Here is a 26,398-nt window from a genome sequence, read left to right on the forward strand (position 1 = left end):
GTGCGTCTCCAGGACTGTGGTTGGGTGCGTCTCCAGGACTGTGGTTGGGTGCGTCTCCAGGGTGGTGGTTGAGTGCGTCTCCAGGGCGGTGGTTGGGTGCGTCTCCAGGGCGGTGGTTGGGTGCGTCTCCAGGGCGGTGGTTGGGTGTGTCTCCAGGACGGTAGTTGGGTGCGTCTCCAGGACTGTGGTTGGGTGTGTCTCCAGGACTGTGGTTGGGTGCGTCTCCAGCACTGTGGTTGGGTGTGTCTCCAGAACTGTGGTTGAGTGTGTCTCCAGGACTGTGGTTGGGTGTGTCTCCAGGACGGTAGTTGGGTGCGTCTCCAGGACTGTGGTTGTGTGCGTCTCCAGGACTGTAGTTAGGTGTGTCTCCAGGACTGTGGTTGGGTGTGTCTCCAGGACTGTGGTTGGGTGCATCTCCAGGACTGTGGTTGGGTGTGTCTCCAGGACGGTAGTTGGGTGCGTCTCCAGGACTGTGGTTGGGTGTGTCTCCAGGACTGTGGTTGGGTGCGTCTCCAGGACTGTGGTTGGGTGCGTCTCCAGAACTGTGGTTGGGTGCGTCTCCAGGACTGTGGTTGGGTGCGTCTCCAGGACTGTGGTTGGGTGCGTCTCCAGGACTGTGGTTGGGTGCGTCTCCAGGACTGTGGTTGGGTGAGTCTCCAGGACGGTAGTTGGGTGCGTCTCCAGGACTGTGGTTGGGTGCGTCTCCAGGACTGTGGTTGGGTGCGTCTCCAGGACTGTGGTTGGGTGCGTCTCCAGGACGGTGGTTGGGTGCGTCTCCAGGACGGTGGTTGGGTGCGTCTCCAGGACGGTGGTTGGGTGCGTCTCCAGGACGGTGGTTGGGTGCGTCTCCAGGACTGTGGTTGGGTGCGTCTCCAGGACTGTGGTTGGGTGCGTCTCCAGGACTGTGGTTGGGTGCGTCTCCAGGACTGTGGTTGGGTGCGCCTCCAGGACTGTAGTTGGGTGCGCATCCAGGACTGTAGTTGGGTGCGTATCCAGGACTGTAGTTGGGTGTGTCTCCAGAACTGTGGTTGGGTGTTGGGAAGCTGCAATAGCAGTGATCTCACTGAATGTTAAAAAGATTTTAGTAAACATCTGATATTCTCATTGTTGAAAACAATATGTAATTAACCTTTTGCTTTTGCCATTATGTAGCTTATAGAAAACTATAGAATCTTTAAATAAACTATAAACTCTATAAAATAGACTTATCGAAATTACAAATAACTTTCAAGCCCACCAATGTCTTTCCTTCAGTCATGTCAGTGCATTGGTTACATACTGAAGAACAAATGTCCAACGTGTTCTTCAACTGCTGCTGGTCACTACAAGATTTGAGTACTACCAGTAGAAATTGCCTTTAACTAAAGATTGCCTGCAGTACTGTAATAGAATATGTGTGAGCATTCAGACACCAGCATGTGAAGTGTGTTCTTCTGAAAGGTCAAAAACTGATTGACATTTTGGCCAGTGAAAGAATTCTGGGTAACAATTCCCATGAAGCCGGTATGTATAATCAAATCAAAATGACATAATGCCTTATAATGTGGCATAAGCCATTTTATTGCTCAGATATATACATTTATAACACCTTATAAAATGACATATAAGCCCTTATATTGGTGTGTAGATGTATAGCATAGAGCATGTTATAAATACATTGTAATGTATTCTGTATATGGGATTGTAACTGTTATTTAAATGAGATTTATATCAAGGCACTTTTTCGTGGTTACCTTGTGAAGACGCTGTAATGCAATTGGACCATACATTTATGGAACTGAATCTTAATGGCTGCATTTTGGCTGCTCATCCCAGTAATTATGTCATAACTAGGGCAGAGGGCACACTGAGGACGATCCCTTTAAACTTGTCCACTCATCCACACTAATATATATTTGTTGTATTCTTGCTAGAAACACAGAAGTAACCGTTCCTGAACTCTTCTATAGCTCGTGTAACACACCTAAAGCAACTTAGAAACTCCACACTGCCTGTATAGACAGATCAAGTATGTGACACTGGTTCTTAGTATCATGGGAACTCCTGTAATTTTGTGCACCTACGCAAACAGTTACATGTGTGCACACAATGTTCAGAATACACGTCAGTTTTATGTGTTAATGGATCTGATTTAAAGGATGTTGCCAAGGGCATTAATGTCACTAACTCTTAGTTCTTGCCAAAAGTGCACATATATTCAAAATCTTGATTTTAAAGTCTGCATTTGCGTAAACTTGCTCAATACGAAAACCCAGAGAATGATGTACTTTTTAAGTGTGGAAATTTTTACATGTATTATTTTTTGGTCTGAATCAAAAATCCCAATTCTCCAGTGCAACTCATTAATGTCAAGCTGTTTCATTCTCTTTTATTGGCTGCTAAAGAAATTTACATTTGTATGTATGTATTGTTTAAAATCATTTAATAAACAATCACTTCTTATGATCATTCATATGGTCAGAGATGGCCAGTCTCAACAATGAACACTTCTCATTTTTATGTTTCTTCTTCGGATTGATCACTTTTTGCGCAGATGTCTGCATGTTTGCACAATGATACAATGATCTGTGTTCTTTTGCTTGACGTCTGTGTTGTGTTGCTGTGTGATCTTCATGATGTGTGTATACCGAGAGCTAGGGTTATAGTCTCAGCTCTTCTCTTCAGAGTGCTGCTAAAGCTGCTTGGCTCCATAGATGGAGGATTGAGATGAAGTGTGTCTGCTTTCCTCTGTGATTTGTTCAGTACAGGTTTCCCTCTTTGTAGATGAACCAATATTAACATTATTAGGCAAAAAGCAGGAAAATTCCAAAGTAATACCACAGTCAATAAATGTTTACCCAAGAAACAGTTTTGGTCTTTCCATGTGTAACCTTACAGTATTAACATCAAAGTAAATAACAGTTCATACATGTGCAGTTCAATTCAAACATTTCTTATATGTAGTATGATTGTGTTGAGTTTGTGTTAATTAATGTGTCCTGTTTTGAGTCTTCTAGCTTGTTATTCAGGCTTCAGAGAGATGCTACCATCTCATGTTTTTAATGCCCTCATTTAAAACAGTGTCATCCTTTAATATCAAATATGCCTGTAATCAGCAAAATTGATTTTGTTTTAGTAGCAGCAGCAAGAGAAACACAAAGACCTTTATCACCGAAAACAGACTGTTGGGTGGAGTCCCAATGGGTGGAGTCCCAATGGGTGGAGTCCCAATGGGTGGAGTCCCAGCGGGTGGAGTCCCAATTTGTGGAGTCCCAGCGGGTGGAGTCCCAACGGGTGGAGTAACAGCAGGTGGAGTCCCAACTTGTGGAGTCCCAGCGGGTGGAGTCCCAACAGGTGAGGTTTGTCAGCTCTTGTGCTGTTGTACCTCCAATAACAACAGACTGTTTAATACATTTATTTGGGAAAAAAATCACAATGTTACGTTTAGGCAGGAAGGACAAACGTACCAGAATCAGAAGAAAAGGCAGAACTCAAAACTAGTGAGATGATTCAGTCTTCTGGGGTTGTTACTGAACACTCTTTAAATATTACTGTTAAAGTTTACTTCATGTTTTTAACATTAACACTGCAATTGTATGATCATGTAGATGTCATGTATGTGCCATTACCCAAACTGCAGGTGCTTCAATTACAAAATAGTTTTATGGAACATGCTCAAAAATTATGCTTGACTATGGCCAGAGAGAAGAACAAATGAAAGGGTGTTTGCAAGTCAAAGGTCAACAACAAGGCAACCCTATAACCCCAACACTAATCCACAAACACTCAACACTAACCCACAAACACTCAACACTAACCCACAAACACTCAACACTAACCCACAAACACTCAACACTAACCCACAAACACTCAACACTAATCCACAAACACTCAACACTAACCCACAAACACTCAACACTAACCCACAAACACTCAACACTAACCCACAAACACTCAACACCCATGAACAGAAACAAAGCAACACGAACAGAAGAGACAATTCTGCCCTTTTCTGTTCACATTTGGAGAAAGACAAATGATTCTTTCAGCATCACAGTGTCTGTTGCTGGTAGTTAAATGTGGTAAATCCATAATGTATGGCCAACCATCTCATGGCAGCTATTTACCCATATAAATTGCTTGCATGGTTAATCAATCAAATATTGGGCCTATTTCTTATTTTGTGCATTCGTATGTTTCTATTTTCCAATGCTCTGTATTTTATAGACTATAGATTATTGCAGAATATACTACAGTTATATTGTTTCCTGAACAATGTTATAATTAAATTATATGTTATAAATGTTATAGATTAAATTATAATCTTTAGGTAAGGCATACCGACTTTTTAAATAATTCTCGGGACATACTAAGGGTAAATAAATTTGTTTGCCACCAGAGGGAGACATTGGCCTGGAAATGTGCAGTAAATCTTCCCATAGGTCTCCAGAGTATGCGGTGCTGTTTCATTCAAATTTGAGCTAAATGCTCTGTGTTTGAGAAAGATGAAAGAGAAAGATGGTACATATCAGTGATATTAATGTCAATCTTTGAGTCATGATTTATTTACTCCAGTCACCTTACATTCACATAATAAATGTGCTCATTCATGATGACTTGGTATTGTCCTGGGATCACAGGGCTGACTTTACAAATCCCGTTTAGGCTCTGGCTGTTTGAAATTAACTGTTTGTTAATTAATGATGGGGATCATTTTTAAATACTCAAAATATACATAGTGGAGCATGAATGCAATTCTTTGAATTTGTACATTTTTGCTAAGCAGAGCCACACTAAATACCAGCTGTAGTGATTTTCTGCATCTCATCTTTGCTTATACGTATTAGATCAGTAGAACAGTGTTTTATGTTGCTGTCCAAATACCTATTCTGCCAAGGTATTTGCATGAATTAATTTATATGTACAAACTGCACACACTTATATATATATATAGTGCATGTGAACATTTAATATATGTTCAAATTAATAGTCTTTAGATTTCTTGTCTTTAAATATGTTGAAGGTAAAGTTATTTACAAGCTAGACTAAATCCAATATTAATTTGCTACATCCCTGTAGTGTGGTTTGGCTGAGAGAGGAGATATTAATGTACACATACTGTATGTGCGATGAGGTGGGAGGTGATGAATATGGTGAGAATCATGAAAGTCCAGTGTTTCTTCCTCATACTGTAGACACTGTAGTCGGAAGGTGTCAATTGCTCATTCAGTCATTACATATTCATAACACTTTGATGGTAAGGTTTAGACCAGAAATGTTTATGGAATTTTACCTAATTATTAAGTTGTAATATGGAGCCTTGGTTATTTAGTGAATAGTGAGAATTTATGTCTTTGATAATATTTAACACATAAGATTTTAATATACTCTCTATATACATAATGCAAATTTTATAATATAGGCTATATATGCAATACATGACATTTCTTTCATACAAATTAATTGTCTAATGTACATATTTATTTTTAGTCTCTAGTGATTTAATTGATTCCAGGTGCTTTGTAACCATGATACAGTCGAAAGTCGAGTTTTGTAGTGTGGATATTGTAGAACGATGAAGCAACTGTCCCATCCTCCTTTTAATTTCACGCTTGGCGGACAGAGCGGAGCACGGTGGTGTGTGCTGTGTTGTTTTAGTTCTGACGGTTCTCCTGCTCAGGAGCTAGAGATCTCTCCTTCGCTTTTAGTGAGACACGGACACACACCTGACCTGCTGTTTGATTTGATTTGCGTTGGACGGCATCCTTGAAGAATGTCACACACTTTGGGAACTATAATCAATATATGGATAAGCAGATATGTCTGGAGTAAAATTCAAAAGACACACAAGTTCAGTCCTATTAATCTGGACAAACGGACAACATGTATATGTGATCAAGGGTCCAGTACATTCATAAATGTCTCCTATGTCTACATGGATAAGATGCTTATTTTACTGTTTGTTCAAGTATCTACTCACATTAGCTTAGTGCCATTGTGCTTATCGCAATGTCTTACACACAATAATTTAAAATTTGAAATATCAGACAATGAATGTTCAACATAATGCAACGAAATTTCATTCTGCGTACACTTGTGTATAATGAATGACAATAAAGGTTGTCTAAGTCTAAGACTAAGACTAAGTCTAAGACTAAGTCTAAGTCTAAGACTAAGTCTAATAATGAAGCCACGTTTGCCTTTTAGGTGTTAAATGACATAATTTACAAACGTTTCCAGTGTGGTATACCGACTGATTGGTGGAAGTTTGAGTAAATTACATAACTAATTACATAACTAACTAATTGAGTAATTACTTAAATTACGTAACACAAACTACTTAATCTCAAATGTTCCTTTAGGCACAAATACTAGACATAGGTTTTCAATAAAGATTAATGGTTGATCTCAGATGTACTGTCAGATTTATGTCAGTCCCTTGTCATTTTAGTTAATTAGAAATGTTACAAAACTATTGTTATTTAGACTCCAGTTCTCAGACATGGTCCAGTTCTCAGACATGGGTCCAGTTCTCAGACATGGGTCCAGTTCTCAGACATGGTCCAGTTCTCAGACATGGGTCCAGTTCTCAGACATGGGTCCAGTTCTCAGACATGGGTCCAGTTCTCAGACATGGGTCCAGTTCTCAGACATAGTCCAGTTCAGCAGTCTGCATGTGATCTTGCCGGCACTGGTGCACTTCTTCACTCACTAGACTCTTTATTTGAAACAACTTGTAAAAGCACTGTTGGAATCTCAGTTGGAATGTGTGTGTGTGTGTGTGTGTGTGTGTGTGTGTGTGTGTGTGTGTGTGTGTGTGTGTGTGTGTGTTAGCCAGCCATCCTGTAGTCCTTTCATTCCAATCCTACCACTACACCGCAGTGTGTAAACAATGTGTAAGTCAGTCCTGTTAACTAAACATCTACTATACCACCTCTGCAGAATGTATATTAATCTACATAGTTATGTGTGTGGACAGTATCTGTAGTAGCATTAATAATTCATTAATCACTAATAATAGTAATAATTTTACAATAGTAGAGATTTATGAACATCATGTATTCACATAATCTTCTAGTATTTAGTGATGGTTCATGCACGGTCTTCTTCCTGTTTTCATTCGTTAAGAAAACAAGGTCAGCATACACACCCACACACACACACATACACACACACACACACACACACACACAAACACACACACACACAAAGGGCTCCTGTCTGCTGTGTTGGTCTGGTTAGGGTTTGAGGAACAGATCTGCAGAGAGCCAGTGGTTGATGCACACACACACACACACACACACACACACGAGCGAGAGAGCGCCAGTCTCGTTAGAGCAGATGTGATGCTGCTGTGATCCCCTCCTTCCTCTGTCCTGAAACACAACAGGAAGCTGCTCCGCACTGGGTGAGCGTCTGCCTGACCCTTGACCCCGAGCCCCAGCCCTAATGGGGGCGGGGGCTGCCAGATGGGGTCAGCAGACCCAGGGGGGTTGGGCTGGCTTAGGCAGCAAACTGTTCATAAGTTCGTAGCGCTGTCTGTTGCTGGAAAGTTGTGGTCTGTGGGCGGGGCTTGGGAGGGGGCCGGGGAAGAGCGTTATGGAAGCAAATGCACGGTGCAGAAAAGCATTAGAACACAAGTGGTGTGTTGAGTGGCTTCAAGGGGAGAGGTGTGTGTGTGTGTGTGTGTGTGTGTGTGTGTGTGTGTGCAGAGCTCTGCTTGGATCTCAGCCAAGACACTCAGTTTAGATTATGCAAATATTTCTCGATTTGTTCTTGGAAGTTACAATAAACATGTGTTAACTACAATTAACATAAAAACAATAATGATGACATTACAAAAATATTGTTAAAGAACCATTAAAAAAAACATAGTAAATCTGATGTCCTAATCACATACAACATTTGATACATAGAATACAGAGTTTGTACACAGTACTACATGGAAGATTTATAATCTGCAGACAGTTCCCAGATTTGAACAAAGTGCTCGGCGATGCATAATCCAATGAACCAATAATGACTGAACATAAAGCTTTACAATATGGCCATCAGGGGTGAAACTCCTCTCACACACACACACACTCGCACGCACACACACACACACACGCGCACGCACACACACACACACACAGTCACACACAGAGTGTGATTCATCCCGCTGTGGTGTTCAGTGAGTCAGTCGTCCACCTCATGGCCGAGCGGTACTGGGACTGATGCCTGGACATTTGCTCCTCCGTGTCTCCAGAACGGACAGGTGTTGGCATCAACAGCGTCCAGACTCGTTTCAACAGCTGCTGCATGCTTTCAAACACACACACACACACACTCACACACACACCCACACTCACGCACGCACAGGCACACTTTGCCACACACCTCCCCCAAATGACAGATGTAGTCACACCACCCAGCTAGCTTTATGGAGCCCTCGCTGTTTTGACTTTAAATATTTGCCCAGGAGGGACGGGCCAGTTTGGGAGAGGCTGTGGGGCCAGCGTATCTGGGTGTAGCCGTGGGCAAGACTGAGAAACCAGCCTGGCCAACCAGGAGACAGGAGCAGCACAAACACACACACACCTCCTGCACACCTGGAGCTCCGGAAAAGGTGTGAAGCTCTGTGCATTACCCGCTACATAATACACGATCACACGTTCAGCCATGACCTACGGCTTGACCTCTTCATCCAGACCTTATTTTTACCCTGTTCTCTCCATATATGGTTGCTACTCTCTTCAGTTAATCTTCTTCAGGGAGTCCTTGTGGCAATCAGGAACAGAAGGTGTGATACCTGCCCACCCCCCCCCCCCCCCCCCACACACACACACACACACACACACACACACACATGCTCTCATTCACTCTGCTCTGCAGTGAATTTTATTCAAGCTGCAAAGTTGAACATCAGGACGGTCTTCACGTTCTCTCACTAGGTGACCACTGCAAACGAAACAAGGTCTGATAACGATCACAAGTCCTACTCAACCAGATGTATTTTCGCCTTTCAAGCATCCTGAGGCAATGACCAATGAAGCGGTGGTAATGAGAGAGGTGTGTACGTTTAGAGTAAAGCTGTTGGGCTATTCTCACAGTTCTCTGTGTCTGACTGTAGTGGAGGTGGTAGAGATTCCAAAGGCAGCACTGGAGAGGAAACCAGCCCAGCTGGATTCAGAGGGAGCACTGCAAAAATCACCTTGTTCCATCTGTGCCCACACACTCCCCACCCCATTAAGATGCCACATTAAGGTGCAGGTAATTGTGAGAGCCAGCCGACAGGAGTGCAAGCCGACACACTTTTTCGACTGTCCAAAAGGAGAGGGAGAGGAGACATGAGAGAGAGAGAGATAGGGAGAGAGAGAGAGAGAGAGACAGAGACAGAGAGGGAGAGAGTGAGGGTGAGAGAGAGACAGAGAGGAGACAGAAACTTTCCTTGAACAGTGAGTTCATCTTGAAACACTGCTTCTAAGGACTGCCAAACAGATGCCAGTACAATTGCCTCTCTTCTCTCCCCCCCTCCCCCCGTAATCTAAGTATGGCGCCCATATGGTTGCAGCTGAGGGAGGGATTGTTGGTATTGTTCACTTTGTCAGCGGTGCTGGCCGACGTGGAAACGGCTAATGATAACGGGGCTTGCAGATGTGTGCTGGATGCAAACACTCTGGAGAGGTGGGGGGGTCTCCTCACCGGAACGGCAGCCGGAGGTCCCTGCTGGGGTTGTGGGTGGGGTTGTGGGTGGGGTTGTGAGTGCGTCTGGAATCGCGGAGGTGTGCAAGTCCCAAACCTCCTTTGTTCTGATTCGTGTCGCACATTTAAATTGTGTTCTGTCTCCATCTGACTGCCATGCCCATCGTAGACGCCAGGAGTTAAATTTGCCTTAAAATGTATAGCTTATGTTTCACCTGTAAGCACTGTACAAAGAGTTGCTTGAAAGACTTAATTCATCACCATAGATCACAATCAGACCTTCACAATGAGAGTCTTGTGTTTAAAATCATGTAGTGGCGTTCACGTATTCTTCACGCTCATCAGTACCCAGTCTTGAGAATAAGAGTTTTGGACTTTCTCGCCCGGTGGAGAGATGTACCCTCATAATAACGGCCACAGCAGAGACACGTATCACAGGGCACAGCAAGCCAGCCGCGCCGAGCTCCACCTCCTGCTCTGTTTGGTTTTTTTTAGAGGACACATCAAAGTTACGAGAGCCACTACCACACTCCTCCACCGCCTGCGAGCCTCAGGATTCCTCTCCCGCACCCTGCCAAGGGTGCCGTGCGGCCGTGGATAATGCCGCATTGTGAGAGGGAATGTGGCAAGTTGGCCGTGCCAGGTCCCACAGGCTGTGCCCACGTCTCCCTCCCTCCCTCTCTCCCTCTCTCCCTCTCGCTCGCTAACCCAGTTCAGGTTGTGCGCATTAATCCTGTGAGTCGGCCTCGGGCCGCTCCTGCACGGCTGCAGGTTGGTGTGGAACCCGACAGATGGGACCCGCACTGCCGGAGCTCGCAGGGAGCGGAGAGGTTGGCATCTCAACGCGGCTACGCTCCTTCTCACACTCACGCTGACACTCGCCCGCCACCGAAAGCAGGTCTTAATATTGTAATAAGCGCTGGCGTGCAGGTTGGACCGCACTGGAAAGACTCGCCGTCTTCTAAGAGCCTTTTGTTGGTGATCTTGACTGGATTAACCAAACACAGAATCACTGTTAGGTCCATCTTCATTCTGTCAGCATTAATAATGTTGTATACAATGTTATAAACAGAAAGCATAACGAATAAACCTGCCATTAGTCTGAAGCTATAAAATATATACAAGTCCCACGTTATGGAAGCTGAGCAAATATCCTCGTCTGTATGTGTGAGCTGTGTCTTGGCACGGCGGTGGTGTGCATCTGTGCTGAACTGAGGTTGGGTCTTCTGCTCCAGCAGTGTGTGTGAGAAGTGTGTGATGGGAGTGTGTGTGAGCAGTGTGTGTGAGAAGTGCGTGGACCCTGCTGAGTCACACGTTTCTGGTAGGCAGGTGTGGACCCTCTTCGGAGATGGATCTAGCCGACAGTGTGTTAGAGAACACCTAACAGAACAAGGCCTCACCATTCTCCCCATACTCAAACAGTCTCACACACACACACACACACACACACACACACACAGCACTGGGGGAGTCCTCAAGAAGACTCACCGAAGCGTGTGTGTCAAACTCCGTCAGTATGTCAGACTCTGGAGAACAGGGCTGAGAATAACGGAAGAAAATCACCAGACAAAATGAAGTCAAACTAATCAGAAAACATTTCAGTATTTACAAACAAACTCAAATTATGCATAGGAATGATAAAAATCATGCTCTCTCTCTCTCTCTCTCTATTTCTCTCTCTCATATATATATGAGATATATATATATATATATATATATATATATATATATATATATATATATATATATATATATATATATATATATATGAGATATATATATATACACACACACATACATTTGATGTTACTGTATAGGCCTACAGTGTACATACTGTCTGATATATTTAATATAATACAGCAGGATTGTAGTCGACACTCGCACCGTTCAGCATCCAATTCTTTGTCTTTTATTTCTTACACATTACACATTTCTATTATACAACAGTATATATAGCACAGACAATGCAGGTCAGTCTGAAGGACCACGTGTCTCTGGGTGTTCATATACCACACCAGTACAACTTTGGTGGTCTGGATTGTTCTGCTAATAAATGACCAAATGCTGCTTTCAACAGTGTTGAATCTTAGTGTTGAATCTTAGTGTTAAATCTTAGTCTCAGTCTTGACCATCTGCCTAATCCTGATTACTTTTGTTATTGATGATAGAGCCCGTGAACACACTATCATAGCTGGGTTGTTACTGTATATTCAGCTAATTTGCTTGGTTCACGTTATCTCAGTGAAGTGATTTTAAGAATGCCTTCATCCTCGTACTCCGACCAGACAAGCACGGGTCAGCGCTGTGTACCTGGGCCCCGTGGTGCTATTTCCTTGTGAGGGATGTTCCTTTTTTCTCACATCACTTTAACAGTTTTTAGCCTGACCTTGCAAAATCCCAACAGTATTAATCACAAAAATTAACACCAGACATGGTAAGAAAATACATGCAGGAGACATATTTCTTTTAACATCACGTGACTTGGCTTGTTGACGACACAGCCAGCTGTAGAGGAGAACAAACGTACAGCTGTGGGCTGAGCAGTGAGGCTCTTCCTCTTCCTCTTCCTCCGTAAGATAAGGTGAAAACAACTGGCAGGATTGCGCTGTTAGAGGGTGATAAACACACCCCAGCAACCCTCATCGCTGCTTTCATCTCCGTTCTGTCCTACGTCTACACGCAGAGTAGTAAACAGGCTGAGGAGACTCAAAGTTGGGCCTCCCTTGAAGAACCCTCCTCCTTATCTGCCCAGGGTTTTGGTTCCACCCAAACTGGGGTCCTCCACTCTGAAGGCTGGCCTGTGTTCCTCATAACTCACACTGGTGTTAGTTTTCAACATCACACACATGACCTGTCCCAGAGTGAACCCTCTAAGGTCACCCGGGCGACGGTCTACCAACGGAAAGTGCTGAGTTGTCTCTGTTCTCCTCCAGCCAAGACCAGCCCCCAGCCCCCCCCATATCAACATCCCAGCCCCCCCCATATCAACATCCCACGCCCTGACGCTCACTTATCTGCCCCAGACAGAAGCGTTGAGGAACAGCTGGTGCAGAGAGGCCCGTTTAACATGTGGTAGAGATGAGCTCACCGTGCCGCTTCGCCCTGTTTACAGGACACTGGAGACGCCCAAGACCCTCACACACACCGCACAGCGCTCACGAGCACAAGACCCTCACACACACCACACAACGTTCACGAGCACAAGACCCTCACACACACCACACAGCGCTCACGAGCACAAGACCCTCACACACACCACACAGCACTCATGAGCACAAGACCCTCACACACAGCGCTCACGAGCACAAGACCCTCACACACACCACACAGTGCTCACGAGCCCAAGACTCTCACACACACACCGCACAACGTTCACGAGCCCAAGCCGTGGCCCAGAGTGGCATTAGAGCACCAGGTGTGAGTAATGTTCCTCTTCTCTCTACGCACCTTATTTACTGTAGATGTGAGTGTACCTTCTCTCAGAGACAGCACACGCTCTTAGTCTAGTTATGAAGTGTGTGTAGTAGTTATGAAGGCAAATTGAAAGTTTCTCATTTTTAATGATTTAAGTAAAGAAAACCATTCACTGTGGAGACTATGATCACATAATGAAACTTGAACTGTTTATTGGTTTTGACAAAACACACACCAAAGCTAATGATAACAGTAATTTTCAAGTACTAAATAGTAAAGTAAATAACAAATCATATTTCATAATGATGTCAATTAACAAACAATATTTACATGTAGTTCACACAGCATAATACACAATACATAATACTCTCCCCCTCCCCACACACCTGTTTTCTCTCATTGTAAGAATTACTTAAAATAAATAATGTTTTTTAGTCTAACCAATGAGAGTTACATAGATTTTCGGAGGGCTTGTGTGTGTGTGTGTGTGTGTGTGTGTGTGTGTGTGTGTGTGTGTGTGTGTGTGTGTGTGTGTGTGTGTGTATGCGTGTGAGTGTGTATGCGTGTGTGTGTGTGTGTGTGTGTGTGTGTGCGTGAGTGTGTATGCGTGTGTGTGTGTGTGGGTGTGTGTGCGTGTGTATGTGTGTGTGTGTGTTTGTGCGTGTGTGTTTATGTGTGTGGGTGTGTGTGTGTGTGAGAGATTATTGGAGTGGGGGGGTTGAGGGGTTGAGAATGCGCTCCTCATTCTCACAGACACCCTCCCCCCACACAGTCATTTAAGTTGAAGATTGCGTCTTCTTTTGTTAGGGGGACGCAGGGTGGCTGGAGCTACCCCTCCTACCCCTCCTACCCCTCCTTCCTCTCCTACCCCTCCTACCCCTCCTTCCTCTCCTACCCCTCCTACCCCTCCTTCCTCTCCTACCCCTCCTACCCCTCCTACCCCTCCTACCCCTCCTACCCCTCCTACCCCTCCTTCCTCTCCTACCCCTCCTACCCCTCCTACCCCTCCTACCCCTCCTACCCCTCCTTCCTCTCCTACCCCTCCTACCCCTCCTACCCCTCCTACCCCTCCTTCCTCTCCTCTGCCAGACGCTCTGGCCCTCATCTCACCAGGCCGCTGCCCCCTGTATTGTCTGGCCGCTGAGACAGGTCACTCATTACCTGCCTTCTGCCTGTGTGTGTGGCTACTGCACAATGTCTGTGTTTAAAACCCAACAGAAAGGAAAGCACTGTCCTCTCTCCTGTCTGATATACCTCACCTTCTGTCTGCTCTGCCCTTGTAAGTTCATTCCCCCTCTCTCTCTCTCTCCCTCTCCATTTTCTCTCTCTCTCTCTCTCTCTCTCTCTCTCTCTCTCTCTCTCTCTCTCTCTCTCTCTCCCTTTTCTCTCTCCTCTCTCTCTCTCTCTCTCTCTCTCTCTCTCTCTCACACACAGGACTCCAAGTCATTTCATTCTCCTCCCTTCCTCCACACCTCTACCTGCTGGTCCTCGTCGTCCTGCTGTCCCCGAGCCTGAATGTCTCGGTCAGTGGACACTTACTAGTTCACAGCGCCCCATTGCTCACAGTTGTCTTGCGTGATAATATCTCATCGTCCATTTTCAAACACACTAAAGACGCCCAAGTGCATATCTCTGTTCGTCCTTCCTGTGTCTCTGAAGACAGCTGGCCAAGGGACGGAGGTCACAGGTCCGCGGTGCGGACGCGAGGGCCTGCTGGAACTGTGCGCTTCGCAACCGAGTGACAGCCTGGCACAGTGCTCGTGTGAGCTTCAGAACCACAGCTTGAGACAGAGGCCTGGACCCCAAACACACACACACACACACACACACACACACACACACACACACTACCCTTCGGCACAGCCAAATGTTTCTGCAGCTATACCCTTTTGTCCTCACTTCTTCAGTAAACAAAGGACAGATACAAATTAATGACCTAAATTCATAGTGCACAGAAGAGTGAGTGAGAGTGAGAGAGAGAGAGAGAGAGCACAAGACCCTCACACACACCACACAGTGCTCACGAGCCCAAGACTCTCACACACACACCGCACAACGTTCACGAGCCCAAGCCGTGGCCCAGAGTGGCATTAGAGCACCAGGTGTGAGTAAAATAAGTGGTCTTACTGAAAATAAGTGGTCCTATTTAACTAAAATAAAATAAAAATTCTAAAGATTCATTATTCATAAGATGCTTATTTTTCTGGGGTTTAGGTTTTTGTATGTATGTAGGTTTTAGATCACCTGTGCAGACATATACAGAGATGTGGGTGACTTTCATTTATTTCTCCATTCTGCATTAATGTCAAATGCAGTGAAGGAAGACAGTGTAGGCAGGTGTCTCCACCTTCTCATTCACCTCTTCACCAGAGAACGTCTTTCAGAGTGACAAAGATGTCATAAAGAACACAATACACACCATCAAAATGGCTATGAATGTCAAAACACACACACACACCATTCAATAAAGGACTGCTGAAAAGAATACATATACATACACACAAGTACTGACCACTATACACTACTTTAAACTATCTTATTCTCCAGGAATTAAAGACATATTTATAATGATAATATATTAACGAGAATGATGATTCTCTCATGTGTTAAATGATTAGTAACAATCACAGCACAATCCAACGGCAGCATAGAACTGACAGCACAACATTTAAACATGAACGATAATATTTATCTGCTTGGAAGGGTGTGTTGGAGTGTGTGCTGTGTGTTGGAGTGTGTGCTGTGTGTAGGAGTGTGTGATGTGTGTTGGAGTGTGTGCTGTGTGTTGGGAGTGTGTGTTGGAGTGTGTGCGCGTGCTGTGTGGCTGGAGTTTGTGCTGTGTGTTGGAGTGTGTGCTGTGTGTTGGAGTGTGTGCTGTGTGTAGGAGTGTGTGATGTGTGTTGGAGTGTGTGATGTGTGTTGGGAGTGTGTGTTGGAGTGTGTGCTGTGCGGCTGCTGGGTGTGGTAGACTATTACAGTACATGTCCATCTATGTTAGAGGCTGAGTAACATGCTCAGAGTTAAAGAAGTGATCCGTCTTGAAATCATCTGTTAGGCGATCTACAGAGCAGCAAGACAATAGACAAACCTGGAAACAGTAGTTGATGTGCATTGGTGTGTGTGTGTGTGTGTGTGTTTGGAGGGGTTGGTGTTCTTCAAGCTGCTGCACAGGTCCAACCCACGGTTGTGCTAAAGAACCAGCCACACACACACACACACACACGTACACACACACACACACACACACACACACACACACGTACACACACATCCGGACAGTACCCAATCTACAGACCTCACTCACTGGAAAACGTGTTTCCACCCACACATCTACAGTAAATAAGATTATTCAAGTGAAGACAAGAACACTTGACAGTCGTGAATCGTGACTTATCTCCGTTCCAAAGTTCATCAACATTAAGAGAAAAATGGCACTTCTCAGGAATGAAGGTTCTTATAATTTATTGCAGTTTGCACACAATTTAAAAATTTCACCAACAGCACACCAAAGGTACAAAACTAAACAGCCTTATAATTTACCTCCCTTGAGAAAATGAAACATACTATGATTGTCAAAGCTAAATGCCTAAATCCATAAAAAGAACAATGTGAACATATCAAACAAAACCTCAAATGGGAAGCAAATACATGTGAATTCAAACAGCGCTTTTCCAGAGAGACATTTGTCCTTTTACTTGACGTATCTCTCAATTAATTTTCTCCTGTTTACTACGCACTAAAGTTTGTTCTTCTTCACGCTGGGTGTTTCCAGGTTTCAAGTAAACTAAAGGTTTGTCTTTTTTATGGACATGCTTCATACACCATTTCACAGCGTCACTGCCACTGAACAGAAGTCAAATAAAACCCATCCAGTCAGTCCCCAGATCCAGTCATCGCCCACGGAGCACGGACAGGCCGTCGACAGTAGTTTAAGGCGCTCAAGTACAATAGAAGAAGCCAGCATTAAACAAAAGAGAAAAACAAACAAACAAAACTATCCCACAAAAACAAAACCCCCACAGTTGATATTTTTTCTTTCACATTTTACAGTGCAAAAGGTAAAAGTACCACCGTGCAAAGCGTCACAAGGTGTGTGCGCACCTGCCAGAGCTCCGTCTTCATCACCTACTGATGCATCGACCAGATCTCTGCTGGGGAACACCACAGTCCTTCAGACCACAGAGGTGAGGCCTCACACCCCACACCCCCTACCCCACACCCCCTGCCCTCCCCTGTCCGTGGTGTGTGGAGACCCCTGCTCTTTCTCCAGCAGGCCCAGCGGTTTTGCCTTCAGAGCTCCATGACAACAGAGCCTTTCCAAATTTAGCTGCTTTTCTCCCCCCCCCCCCCCAATTTTTTTACTGACATACATATGATGTCCAGGTGAGATTCACATTCATTAAAAAAACAAAACAGGAAACAAAATGTTAATTTATACAAAACCCAAACAAAAATAAAACAAATATATTTTCAAATCCATACACCATGTTGAAAATTATACTCTACAGCACTGTAACCATTTTTTATTTCAATAGTCTAGAATTTATAGATCTTGTATTAATGTATTCATGTCAGATTTTTTCCATTTAATTAAGAGTTTAAATCTTTTCAGCATCAGTCAGATTTTGTTAGGTGCAACAATGCATACCGAACATGTACTCCTGTGAAAGAGCTAGGATTATGCTTTGAGTACAAAACACACACTCACCACACACACACACACACACACACACACACACACACACACACACACACACACACACACTCTGAGCATTATGCTGTTTACTGATTCTTCAGCTCATGCCACACACACTAGATGTGATGAGCCCATCTTTACTGACACGTTAATCACAGCAACTGAATCTTCATGGCCACAGAATTTGAAGCAAGTGCCAATCGAACAGATAAATAAATAAATTACCAACAGAATGCCGACACGTTTTCGAATGGTAGCGGCGAGTAAACAGGACACGGAGACAGCAGTTGGAGACACGGAGACAGCAGTTGGAGACCAGCAGTGAAGAAGAGTGGCTGTGCTTCACTGGAACCACGCTAACTTTGGTTAGATGTTCACAGAGGTTACGCCTCGGACACCAGCCCCACACCAACCTTCTGCGTCCCACTGTGAGAGTGGACAACGATCCCTTGTGCCCAGACATACTGCGATCTAGCATCAGTGCATTTACACAACCTCCACAGCCCAGCAGAACGCTTCTTCAGAGACACTATTAAACTCTCGGGTGAGAGGAGAAAATATCACAGACTACTTAGGAATCAAATGAATTAATTAAAATACACTTGCCAATGCAAAACAACAAAAATAAGAGTAAGTTAAATAAAATTCATGCAATTTCTACAGCTGTAATATTAAGGTATATATTTGTTTGAAACAGACAGGTGCCCTGACTGTAATGAATCAATTACAGTGTACAGTAATACAGCAATTCACATCTTCTTAAATATACAAGTTAGACATCATGCAACAACAGATCCCATTTTGAAAACAAAATCAAAAAACCTTTTAAAACACTACAGAAATCTCTAGAAATGCAGCAAAACGTAAACCCAATCTCAGTAGAAAACATGTCTCATGGGTCTGCAACTAAATACGTCAAATCATCAGTTCAATAATCAAAGGATATAAAAATGTGTCAATTGATATGAAAAAGGAGGCTGTACATTGCATGAGTGTCTGTGTGTCTACTCAGTCACGTTTCCTATCACAAGTCAAACAAAATGCACAGGAGCCAAAATAACACAAGCTTGAAGCTTTTTCAAACATCCTTGCACAATTGAAAGGACACGCTTGTTAACACGCTGCGTTTGCACGCATGTACACACACGCGTGCGGTAACACACACACACACACACACGCGCGCGCACCAGGTATGATATTCAAAATCAAAGTATAGTAGTGCACGATATATACACACACTCATAAACGAGTGTGGTGTGTACAGGTCATTTAAGACTGTAGTACCCGTTTAGTGTATGTTTCCCAGTTCTCAACTTCTTCAGTGTATTACCTGATAACTTCATATGTTTTTCATGGCATGTTCATTAAAATGCAGGAGTGTATAGAAAGTGTGTGTATGTATATGTACACACACACATACACATATATATATATATATATATATATGTGTGTGTGTGTATATACACGCATGCACACACACGTGCGCGCACACACACACGTAGTTGTCGAAACCCTTTCACTCAGTATGTTCTATAAAAATGGAAAGAAAGTAAAAAAAACTGAAACAATTAAACTAAAATGAACAACTAAAATAAAATTAACAACTAAACCCAAAAGAGCAGAAAACTAAATCAGTAGTAACATTTTCATGTGCTAGTAAAGTGCAGTTGGACAAGATAAGCAGTGTACACAGAAGAAACATGACTGATGCAGACCGTCTCACCGCCTCCAGACCTCCTTACCTCTCCTCCCCACAATGCCGCTCTCTCTTAACTTAAAAAGCAGTTTGAAAGGGTTTTGTTCAGCTTTCATTTCCATAGTTCTTGTGAGCTGTCCTCCAGGGTCCAGTCCCGGACCGCGGGCAGGCTCAGGGTCTCGGTCTTCACCGACAGCGAGTTGACCAGTTCGCAGTGGAACTTGCGTATGTGTCGGTAAAGATCCCCCGACTGCGTGAAGCGTCGCTCGCACCACTTACAGGCGTGCGGCTTCTCGCGTGTGTGCACCACGGCGTGCCGGCTCAGGTTGTGTGAGTACTGGAAGCTCTTGCCGCACGTGGTGCACGTGTAGGGCTTCTCGCCCGAGTGTGTCCGCTCGTGCCGCTTCAGCGTGTACATGCAGGAGAAGGTCTTGCCGCAGATGGAGCAGGTGGGCACGTTGACGTCGCCCGCCGGCTTGGAGCGAACGCCCTCCTGCTCGCGGAAGTGCGTGCTGAGGTGGATCTGCAGGATGTGGGGGCTCGGGAAGACCTTGTTGCATAGGGGGCACATGAAGATCTGGGCGTGCGGGGCGCCCAGCATGCTGGAGACGTACGGCAGCAGCGAGCTCTCCACACCGGCCGCGTCCTGCGCCCGCTCGCCCTCTCCGCCCAGCGCCCCCTCGCCCTCGTCTTCCGCCGTCTTGCCGTCCCGCTCCAGCTCGCGCAGGGCGGAGAGGTGCGCCTCCAGGCCCAGACGCCGCTGGGCGCCGTGCCCGCCGTGCCCGCCCACGTTGCCGGCCGCTCCCTCCTTGGCACCGCTGTGCTCCATCTCGTAGTCACCGGCGAGCAGCTCGTCGTCCGAGCCGGTGTCTTTCTCCAGCTTCACCTGCACCAGCGGGCTCTGCATGCTGTCGGGCGTGGCCGCCCCGCAGAAGAAGGGCTTCCCGCTCGCCGCCTCGCCCGCCGGCCCGCTCAGGCCCGACTTCACCGACAGGTCCAGCGCGCAGTCGGCGTCCGCCGAGACTCCGCGGGACGCGGCCGAGCGACGGGACAGGGATCCCATGGAGCTGCTGGGGCTGCCGGCGGGCGACTTGCCCGGGTCGGGCCCGTGCGTCTCCGCCTCGCCCGGGCTGGTGGCCGGAGAGGCCGTGCGCTCCGACGCGGGCAGACGCATCCAGACGGCGCCAGGCTCGGCCCGCATGCACTCGCCACGCTTCCCCTCCGCCTCCTCGTCGTCGCTGGGCAGGAGGTCCGCGGTGGCCGGCCGGCCCGTGCTGCCGCCCTCCGAGAAACTCTCCACCTTGTCGGAGCAGCTGGACGCGTCTTCCTCACGGCGTGTGCTGTCCGCCTCGGCCGTGGCCTTCTGCTTCAGTTTCTTCTTGCACACCTTGACGATGTCGTACATGTGCAGGTAGCTGGCGGCCGCTAACACGTCCTCCACGGGCAGCGACTTGAACTGCAGCTTCCCCTCGTACATGAACTCCAGCAGCAGGGCGAACGCGGGCGCCGTCACAATGTCGCTGTTCAGATGAACAATGTCCCTTTTGTCCAGCTGGTCCTTGTAGAAGAGATGGAAGTACATGCTGCAGGACGCCAGCACGGCACGATGGGCCCTGAACTGGGCATCGCCCACCAGAACCGTGGAGTCACAGAGGAACCCCTGGTGTCTCTGCTCACTCAGACACTGCAGTAAATGTCTGCTGTGGTCTGGAAACTCCATGCTGTCTTCATAACCTGCAACAGACCGCAGATGTTAGAGAGGCCCAGCAGAACAACAATTGTTTTGTTTGCTGCCCTGTGTGGAAGTTCTCTCTTTTCCCACCCTCTCCCCCCCCCCACCCCACCCCCACGCTCACAGACATACACTCACTGGCTCTCACACACTAATACTCTCTCTCTCTCTCTCTCTCCCTCCCTCTCTCCCTCCCTCTTTCCCTGTGGGAACACTAAAAAAATGTTCACCACAGAGCCGACATAAAAGGATTACAAATATTCAAGTTCAAACAAATAACATCACAATATCTGCGATCCTCGTTTCTCGCTGCAGTCCTCCGTCTTTTGAGCGTCTCCAGCTGGGTGTGTTTCGTGTTTAGTTTCACTCGTTATGCTCTTCATGTCTCACTTTAAAGTAAAACACTAAAATGTTCAGAACAATCACTACAGCAATTAAAATGGAATGAAGTAAAAAAAAAAAAAAGCTTAAAATTTTAACTTAAAACAAATTCCTTCGCAGTGTGTGTGAATATGACAGGATTGCCAGTTCGAGTTTAAAAGCAGGAGTCCCAATGCCACAGATGAGAGTTACTTCACTGCCTTTCCTCATTGTATTCCTGGCGCAGTTATTTTTAATAACCCACTTTGGCCAGGACAGCGTTTAGGTAACAGGCTTACAGGTACACAAACAGCGCCGGCACCGAGCGCCTGTCACAGTCTCAGCCGAGAGCTCCACACGTCCATCTGTAGGGTTACGGCGAGCGACCCGAACAGCAGCACAACTCTGAGAATGGCAGGGAACAGCCAGCGAAGCGAAGACGAGCGGACCCAGAACCCGGCAGCACACGGACACCAGCGCGCAAGAGAAATACCAGCAAACCCAAAACACAACGATAAGGAAGAATAGTAATCACACCTGTTACCCGTGGCGACAGCTCCCGCCTCAAAAAATGCATGTGCACCATGTTCAACTGGCACACTTAAATGAGCTCGTTTGAATCTTCATTTAAATCTGATTGGGATACCAAGCCAAGCCCCCCCCCCCCAAAAAAAAACCAGCACACAGACCTTCGTTAATGAGGGGCTTACGACAGGGCGGGGGGGACACGGGACAACCAACCCCTAGCCAACCCCTCCTCCACCTCCTCCTCTCCCCTCCCCAAATCTTTGGTGAAAGCGAGCATCCTCCCCAAAGAGACACAGAAGATTTACAATACAATCACTTTAAGTGCTCCTGTAGTCCACACCAATCCTAATCCTTAAGGTGGCTAAAAATAAAGATTGCAGGACAGCTCGCAAGGTAGCGGCGATGAAATTAGAAGGTTGTGAGGAGAGTGAGGGACAGAGAAGGAAGCTTATGAACATCTGATCCAGCTGACTGGGGCCATATGGCAGCTGCTGCCCAGATAAAGAGATTAAGACTAGGGGGAGTGTGATTACAGCTGTCTAGCCAATTCAGGGAGCTCAAATCTGCAAGTTCTAAATTAGTCACAACCAACAGAAAAGAAAGAAGTGAGGTAGGGAATAAGTGAGGTAGGGAAGAAGTGAGGTAGGGAATAAGTGAGGTAGGGAAGATCTGCCAAGCACACAACTCATCTCAACAACTGTTTAAAAAACTTTCTAAAAAAGCATTTGTGAACAGAGCACTACAGCACGCCATACTGACACTTTATGAGATTAAAATTATTTGCATGAACTGAAAATCTCTTGCCAAAGGAATCAAGGTTTAAAAGCATTAGCAAACCGTTTGGCTGTACATCATTAATTAAGCGCCGAGGAACATCAGACAGACGGTATTTCTCATCTTAAAACACAATTCACAAAACGTCAGTAAACTTCACATGACAGCATAAACATCAGCAACGTTAAAACTGTTACAGCTGAACTACTGTTCACCAACGATGGACAAGCAGGTGAAACTAAAACCAACAAACAGATTAATGAAGGTCTTGCCTGGTAACCTCGTCCTGACAACACGAAGCGTCACTCGTCCCCTGGTTACACTACACCAGCTCAAAATCCTTCACTCCCCATTTCACACGGCTTACGCTCAACTGATAACAGCCACGCAATGAGGGGGGGGGGGATAAGGGGGGGACTTAACGAAAGCCTAGAAAGCTTCCTATTAAGAACACATGGCTGCTGCCCCCCACCCCCACGCCCCCCCAGTACAGTACCTGCGTTACGCATCAAGTTGATTAAGTCCACTGTTGTGGTAGCGCCTGCTGTAGCTCCCTTCGAAGAATCAATGAAGGGATAGTGGGAGGAAAGAGAGAGAGAGAGAGAGAGAGAGAGAGAGAGAGAGAGAGAGAGAGAGAGAGAGAGAGAGAGAGAAATCAAACTGCGAGGGACAGATGCAAAGTGGAGGAGATGTTGGAGGGGTATGTGCTGCCTCCTCCTGCCCACAGATCCGCACACACACTAACACACACACACACACACCCCAACACACACACTAACTCCCAGTCTGTGCGGCACAAGAAAAGACTGGAGGATGTGGCAGTCTGTCAGCTGCTGTGACATCATGTTCAGATGGAAATGCTGTCTCCAGCTGTGCTCCTTTAGTGCCATATGCTGCTTCTCTACACTCTTTGCCACCAGCCTCTCCTTTATACAACTTTGTTTCTCTTTCTCTCCCTTTAAAAAAAAGGGGGGGGAGTTAAGAGGTGATTCTGTGGAAAACTGGCCAACTCCTCTTACTTGTAATCTCCCAGCAAAGGAGTACTTTGGAAAATAGGTCTATGTGAAAGCCGACACTTTTTTCTAACCTAGTTTTCTGCACGGAGAATTTAAATACCCTCAAGTTTCCCCCCCTCTCTCTTTCTCTGGTCGCCACTCGTCTTCCAGTAAGCACAAACAAAAGGGCAGCACAGCGCGTTTGCAACTGACAGATACACACAGCTGATATTGTTTTCGACTTCTTTACGGTTCACCGGCCGCACCATTACCGTCATTCATTTTAGTGGAACCCTTTGGACAACTGACGGAGGAAAAATATAATAATGGACAATAGTAATGATCGTGTAGAGGTCTGAGTGGGGTTTTAACAAAAGATACTGTGTTCCTTAACAGTCCTGCTTAAGACTTCACGTAACCCAGTTACTGTTAGCGAGACCTCTTCCTACTCTCAGTCCAGGAACAAAACAACATTTATTTTGCCAGAACATTATTAAATTATATAACAAAAAATTACAGGGAAAGACGCAACTGAAGATTTTTTTATATTCTCAAGTTATTAGTCAAATAATCCTTATTGGTAAATTTGTAGCGTGTTGTCTAAAAGTATTGATTAGTTAAAGTAGGACACTAATCACGCCTGACGGTGACAGTTTAGAGTAAGACCCAAATAATGTGATGGTGGCATCTGCTGAGCCTCTGGCACACACACCAGACCCATGAAATAAAAACACACACACGGTCTAAAGCGCAGTTTCACACCAACTCCTCTAACTGCAGCATTTGAGTGGAAAACAAAACACTTTGGTGAACATTATCCACATTCACCAAACTAATAATCCAAATTATTCTCAATTACTATAATCAAACACACACTAAAATATTATGCCGAACATTTCTGTAATGTAGCGAATTGAAGAGCACCGCACCAACCTGCGAGGTGAATATTGTTTGTTTGAACATCATGCCAAAGTAAACTTGTGTCCATAACATCCGAGTGCCGCACCAAACAGGCAGCCGTGCTCAATTCAACACTTTCACTTCTCTAAACTATAAAGCACTGGGTTATTTCTCATCTGAGAAACACATGGAACTGTTGGTGAAGCCCAAGTGTCCTTTATCTACTTCTGGGAAATTATAAATACGATATCTGCCTCTTTCCTCCTACACAAATTCAGCGGTGCAGAGCACACAACACGAGCCCAGCACCGTGTGTGTGTGTGTGGGAGAGTGTATGTGTGTGTGTGTGTGTGTGTGTGTGTGTACCCTGACCCCGCGCACGCAACGCTAGCTCGCTCGCAGCTAACCCAAAAATAAAGTCACGGATCTACCTGCGGTGTTGCGTTAGTGCACCGGGCCCCGGTCCGCGAGCCCAACGCGCCGCGCGCGCGCGCTCCGGTAACTCTTGTGCGCGTGAAGGCAACAGTGGCGGAACGAGATCGTTACTTTCCCACAGCGATCCAGCCCGACACGGACCCGGTCCACCCGCCCGGAGCAGCTCGCACCGGCGCCCACTTACACACCACGGGCTCCCCGCGTCCTCCTCGAACCTCCCGGCGGAGCGGACGGAACCTCCAGCAGCAGCAGACGCACGGAGCGGGCGAGCGGAGGCAGCGGAACCGCAGCGGAACCGCGGCGTCCAGATGTTTCCGCGCTGTTGCTGCTCAACTCTCCAGCAGCGAGGAGGAGGAGGGAGGAGGAAGAGCGGCTGAGTGGCGGCGCGCAGGCCAATGGAGGAGGCGAGCGGAGCGGCGCAGGCAAATTGGAAGCGGGCGCGGAGAGGGACGGAGGGAGGGATGTGTCCGCTCGGCGTAGGTTGACACCAGGCAACAGTGAGAAAGCAGAAACAGGCCGAGCTGGTTCCGAGAACAGAGCGGCGCACCGCGCAGAGCCAGCCGCGCGCGCAATGATCCCTGGGTAATGTAGTCCGTAGAGCGGCGGGGGTAAAGGACAGGTGCGTTATAACCGCTTCCTCACGGCTCCTCAAGGTGAGACCTGCGCGGAAACCACACAAACACACCGCCAGCGTGACAACACTGTCCAAACGGAGCTGTTCAAAGAAGAATATACCGATATATAGTTTTATTTTCAAATGTAGGCTCATGTTTATGTATTTCACCGAATACTGTCTATTAATTAACCTCGTAATATAAATGTACAAATGTTAAATCACTTGATATCGAAAGCGGGGACAGTAAAAACACGAACTATTGTGACTATTGTTAACAGTTTTGCTGGTTTTGTTTTCTAAGCTATGACTTTATTTGCCTTTTTGAATTTAGAATGAAACACCGTCACGTGGGGCCGTGGGGGGGGGGGCTGAGCAATCGTTCAGGCATGTGTGTTTATTTATGTATAAAAATGCACAAATTACACACCAATCCCTGTGCATACATCATTGTTACTGATGAATTGAATAAAACGTTCAGCAAATAACAATTTACAAAATAATTGTTTCTTCTCATTCTCTTTTCAAACAGGCCACTGTGGCTGTGGTTAGATATACACAGAAAAAAATTACAAGCTCAGCTAAATAGAAA

General features: G+C 46.0%; 1 protein-coding gene and 1 long non-coding RNA gene across 11 annotated transcripts; one reads left to right on the plus strand and one right to left on the minus strand.

The window, feature by feature from the left end:
- The first annotated feature begins 12,801 nt into the window (after window positions 1-12,801).
- On the plus strand, window positions 12,802-17,071 carry LOC143503268 (uncharacterized). The gene is made up of 3 exons (XR_013127196.1): window positions 12,802-13,080; window positions 14,512-14,600; window positions 14,737-17,071. It is a non-coding gene; the product is annotated as an uncharacterized LOC143503268 (long non-coding RNA).
- Window positions 16,523-25,779, minus strand: zbtb18 (zinc finger and BTB domain containing 18). Of its 10 annotated transcripts, none has more exons than XM_076995605.1 (3): window positions 25,190-25,520; window positions 23,360-23,417; window positions 16,523-21,203 (listed from the first exon to the last, which is right to left on the minus strand). In XM_076995605.1, the coding sequence occupies exons 2-3, from the start codon at window positions 23,370-23,372 to the stop codon at window positions 19,582-19,584; spliced, it is 1,635 nt and encodes a 544-aa protein (XP_076851720.1). In that variant the 5' UTR covers window positions 23,373-23,417; window positions 25,190-25,520; the 3' UTR covers window positions 16,523-19,581. The 10 variants fall into 10 exon arrangements, with proteins under 10 accessions (XP_076851720.1, XP_076851716.1, XP_076851725.1 ...); XM_076995601.1 differs by lacking the exon at window positions 25,190-25,520 and adding an exon at window positions 24,792-25,171; XM_076995610.1 differs by lacking the exon at window positions 23,360-23,417 and having other exon boundaries at window positions 25,382-25,779.
- Between the last annotated feature and the right edge of the window lie 619 nt (window positions 25,780-26,398).

This window comes from Brachyhypopomus gauderio, unplaced genomic scaffold (assembly GCF_052324685.1).
Source record: "Brachyhypopomus gauderio isolate BG-103 unplaced genomic scaffold, BGAUD_0.2 sc222, whole genome shotgun sequence".
NCBI lineage: Eukaryota > Metazoa > Chordata > Actinopteri > Gymnotiformes > Hypopomidae > Brachyhypopomus > Brachyhypopomus gauderio.

Bases quoted from the DNA above. Each gene is read 5' to 3' on its own strand.
- zbtb18 (XM_076995601.1), bottom strand. From the start codon at position 24,851: ATGTTATGGACACAAGTTTACTTTGGCATGATGTTCAAACAAACAATA. The intron at 23,418-24,791 runs GTTGGTGCGGTG...GATTCTTCGAAG, and splicing joins AAACAATATTCACCTCGCAG to GGAGCTACAGCAGGCGCTAC. The intron at 21,204-23,359 runs GTACTGTACTGG...GGTCTGTTGCAG, and splicing joins CAACTTGATGCGTAACGCAG to GTTATGAAGACAGCATGGAG.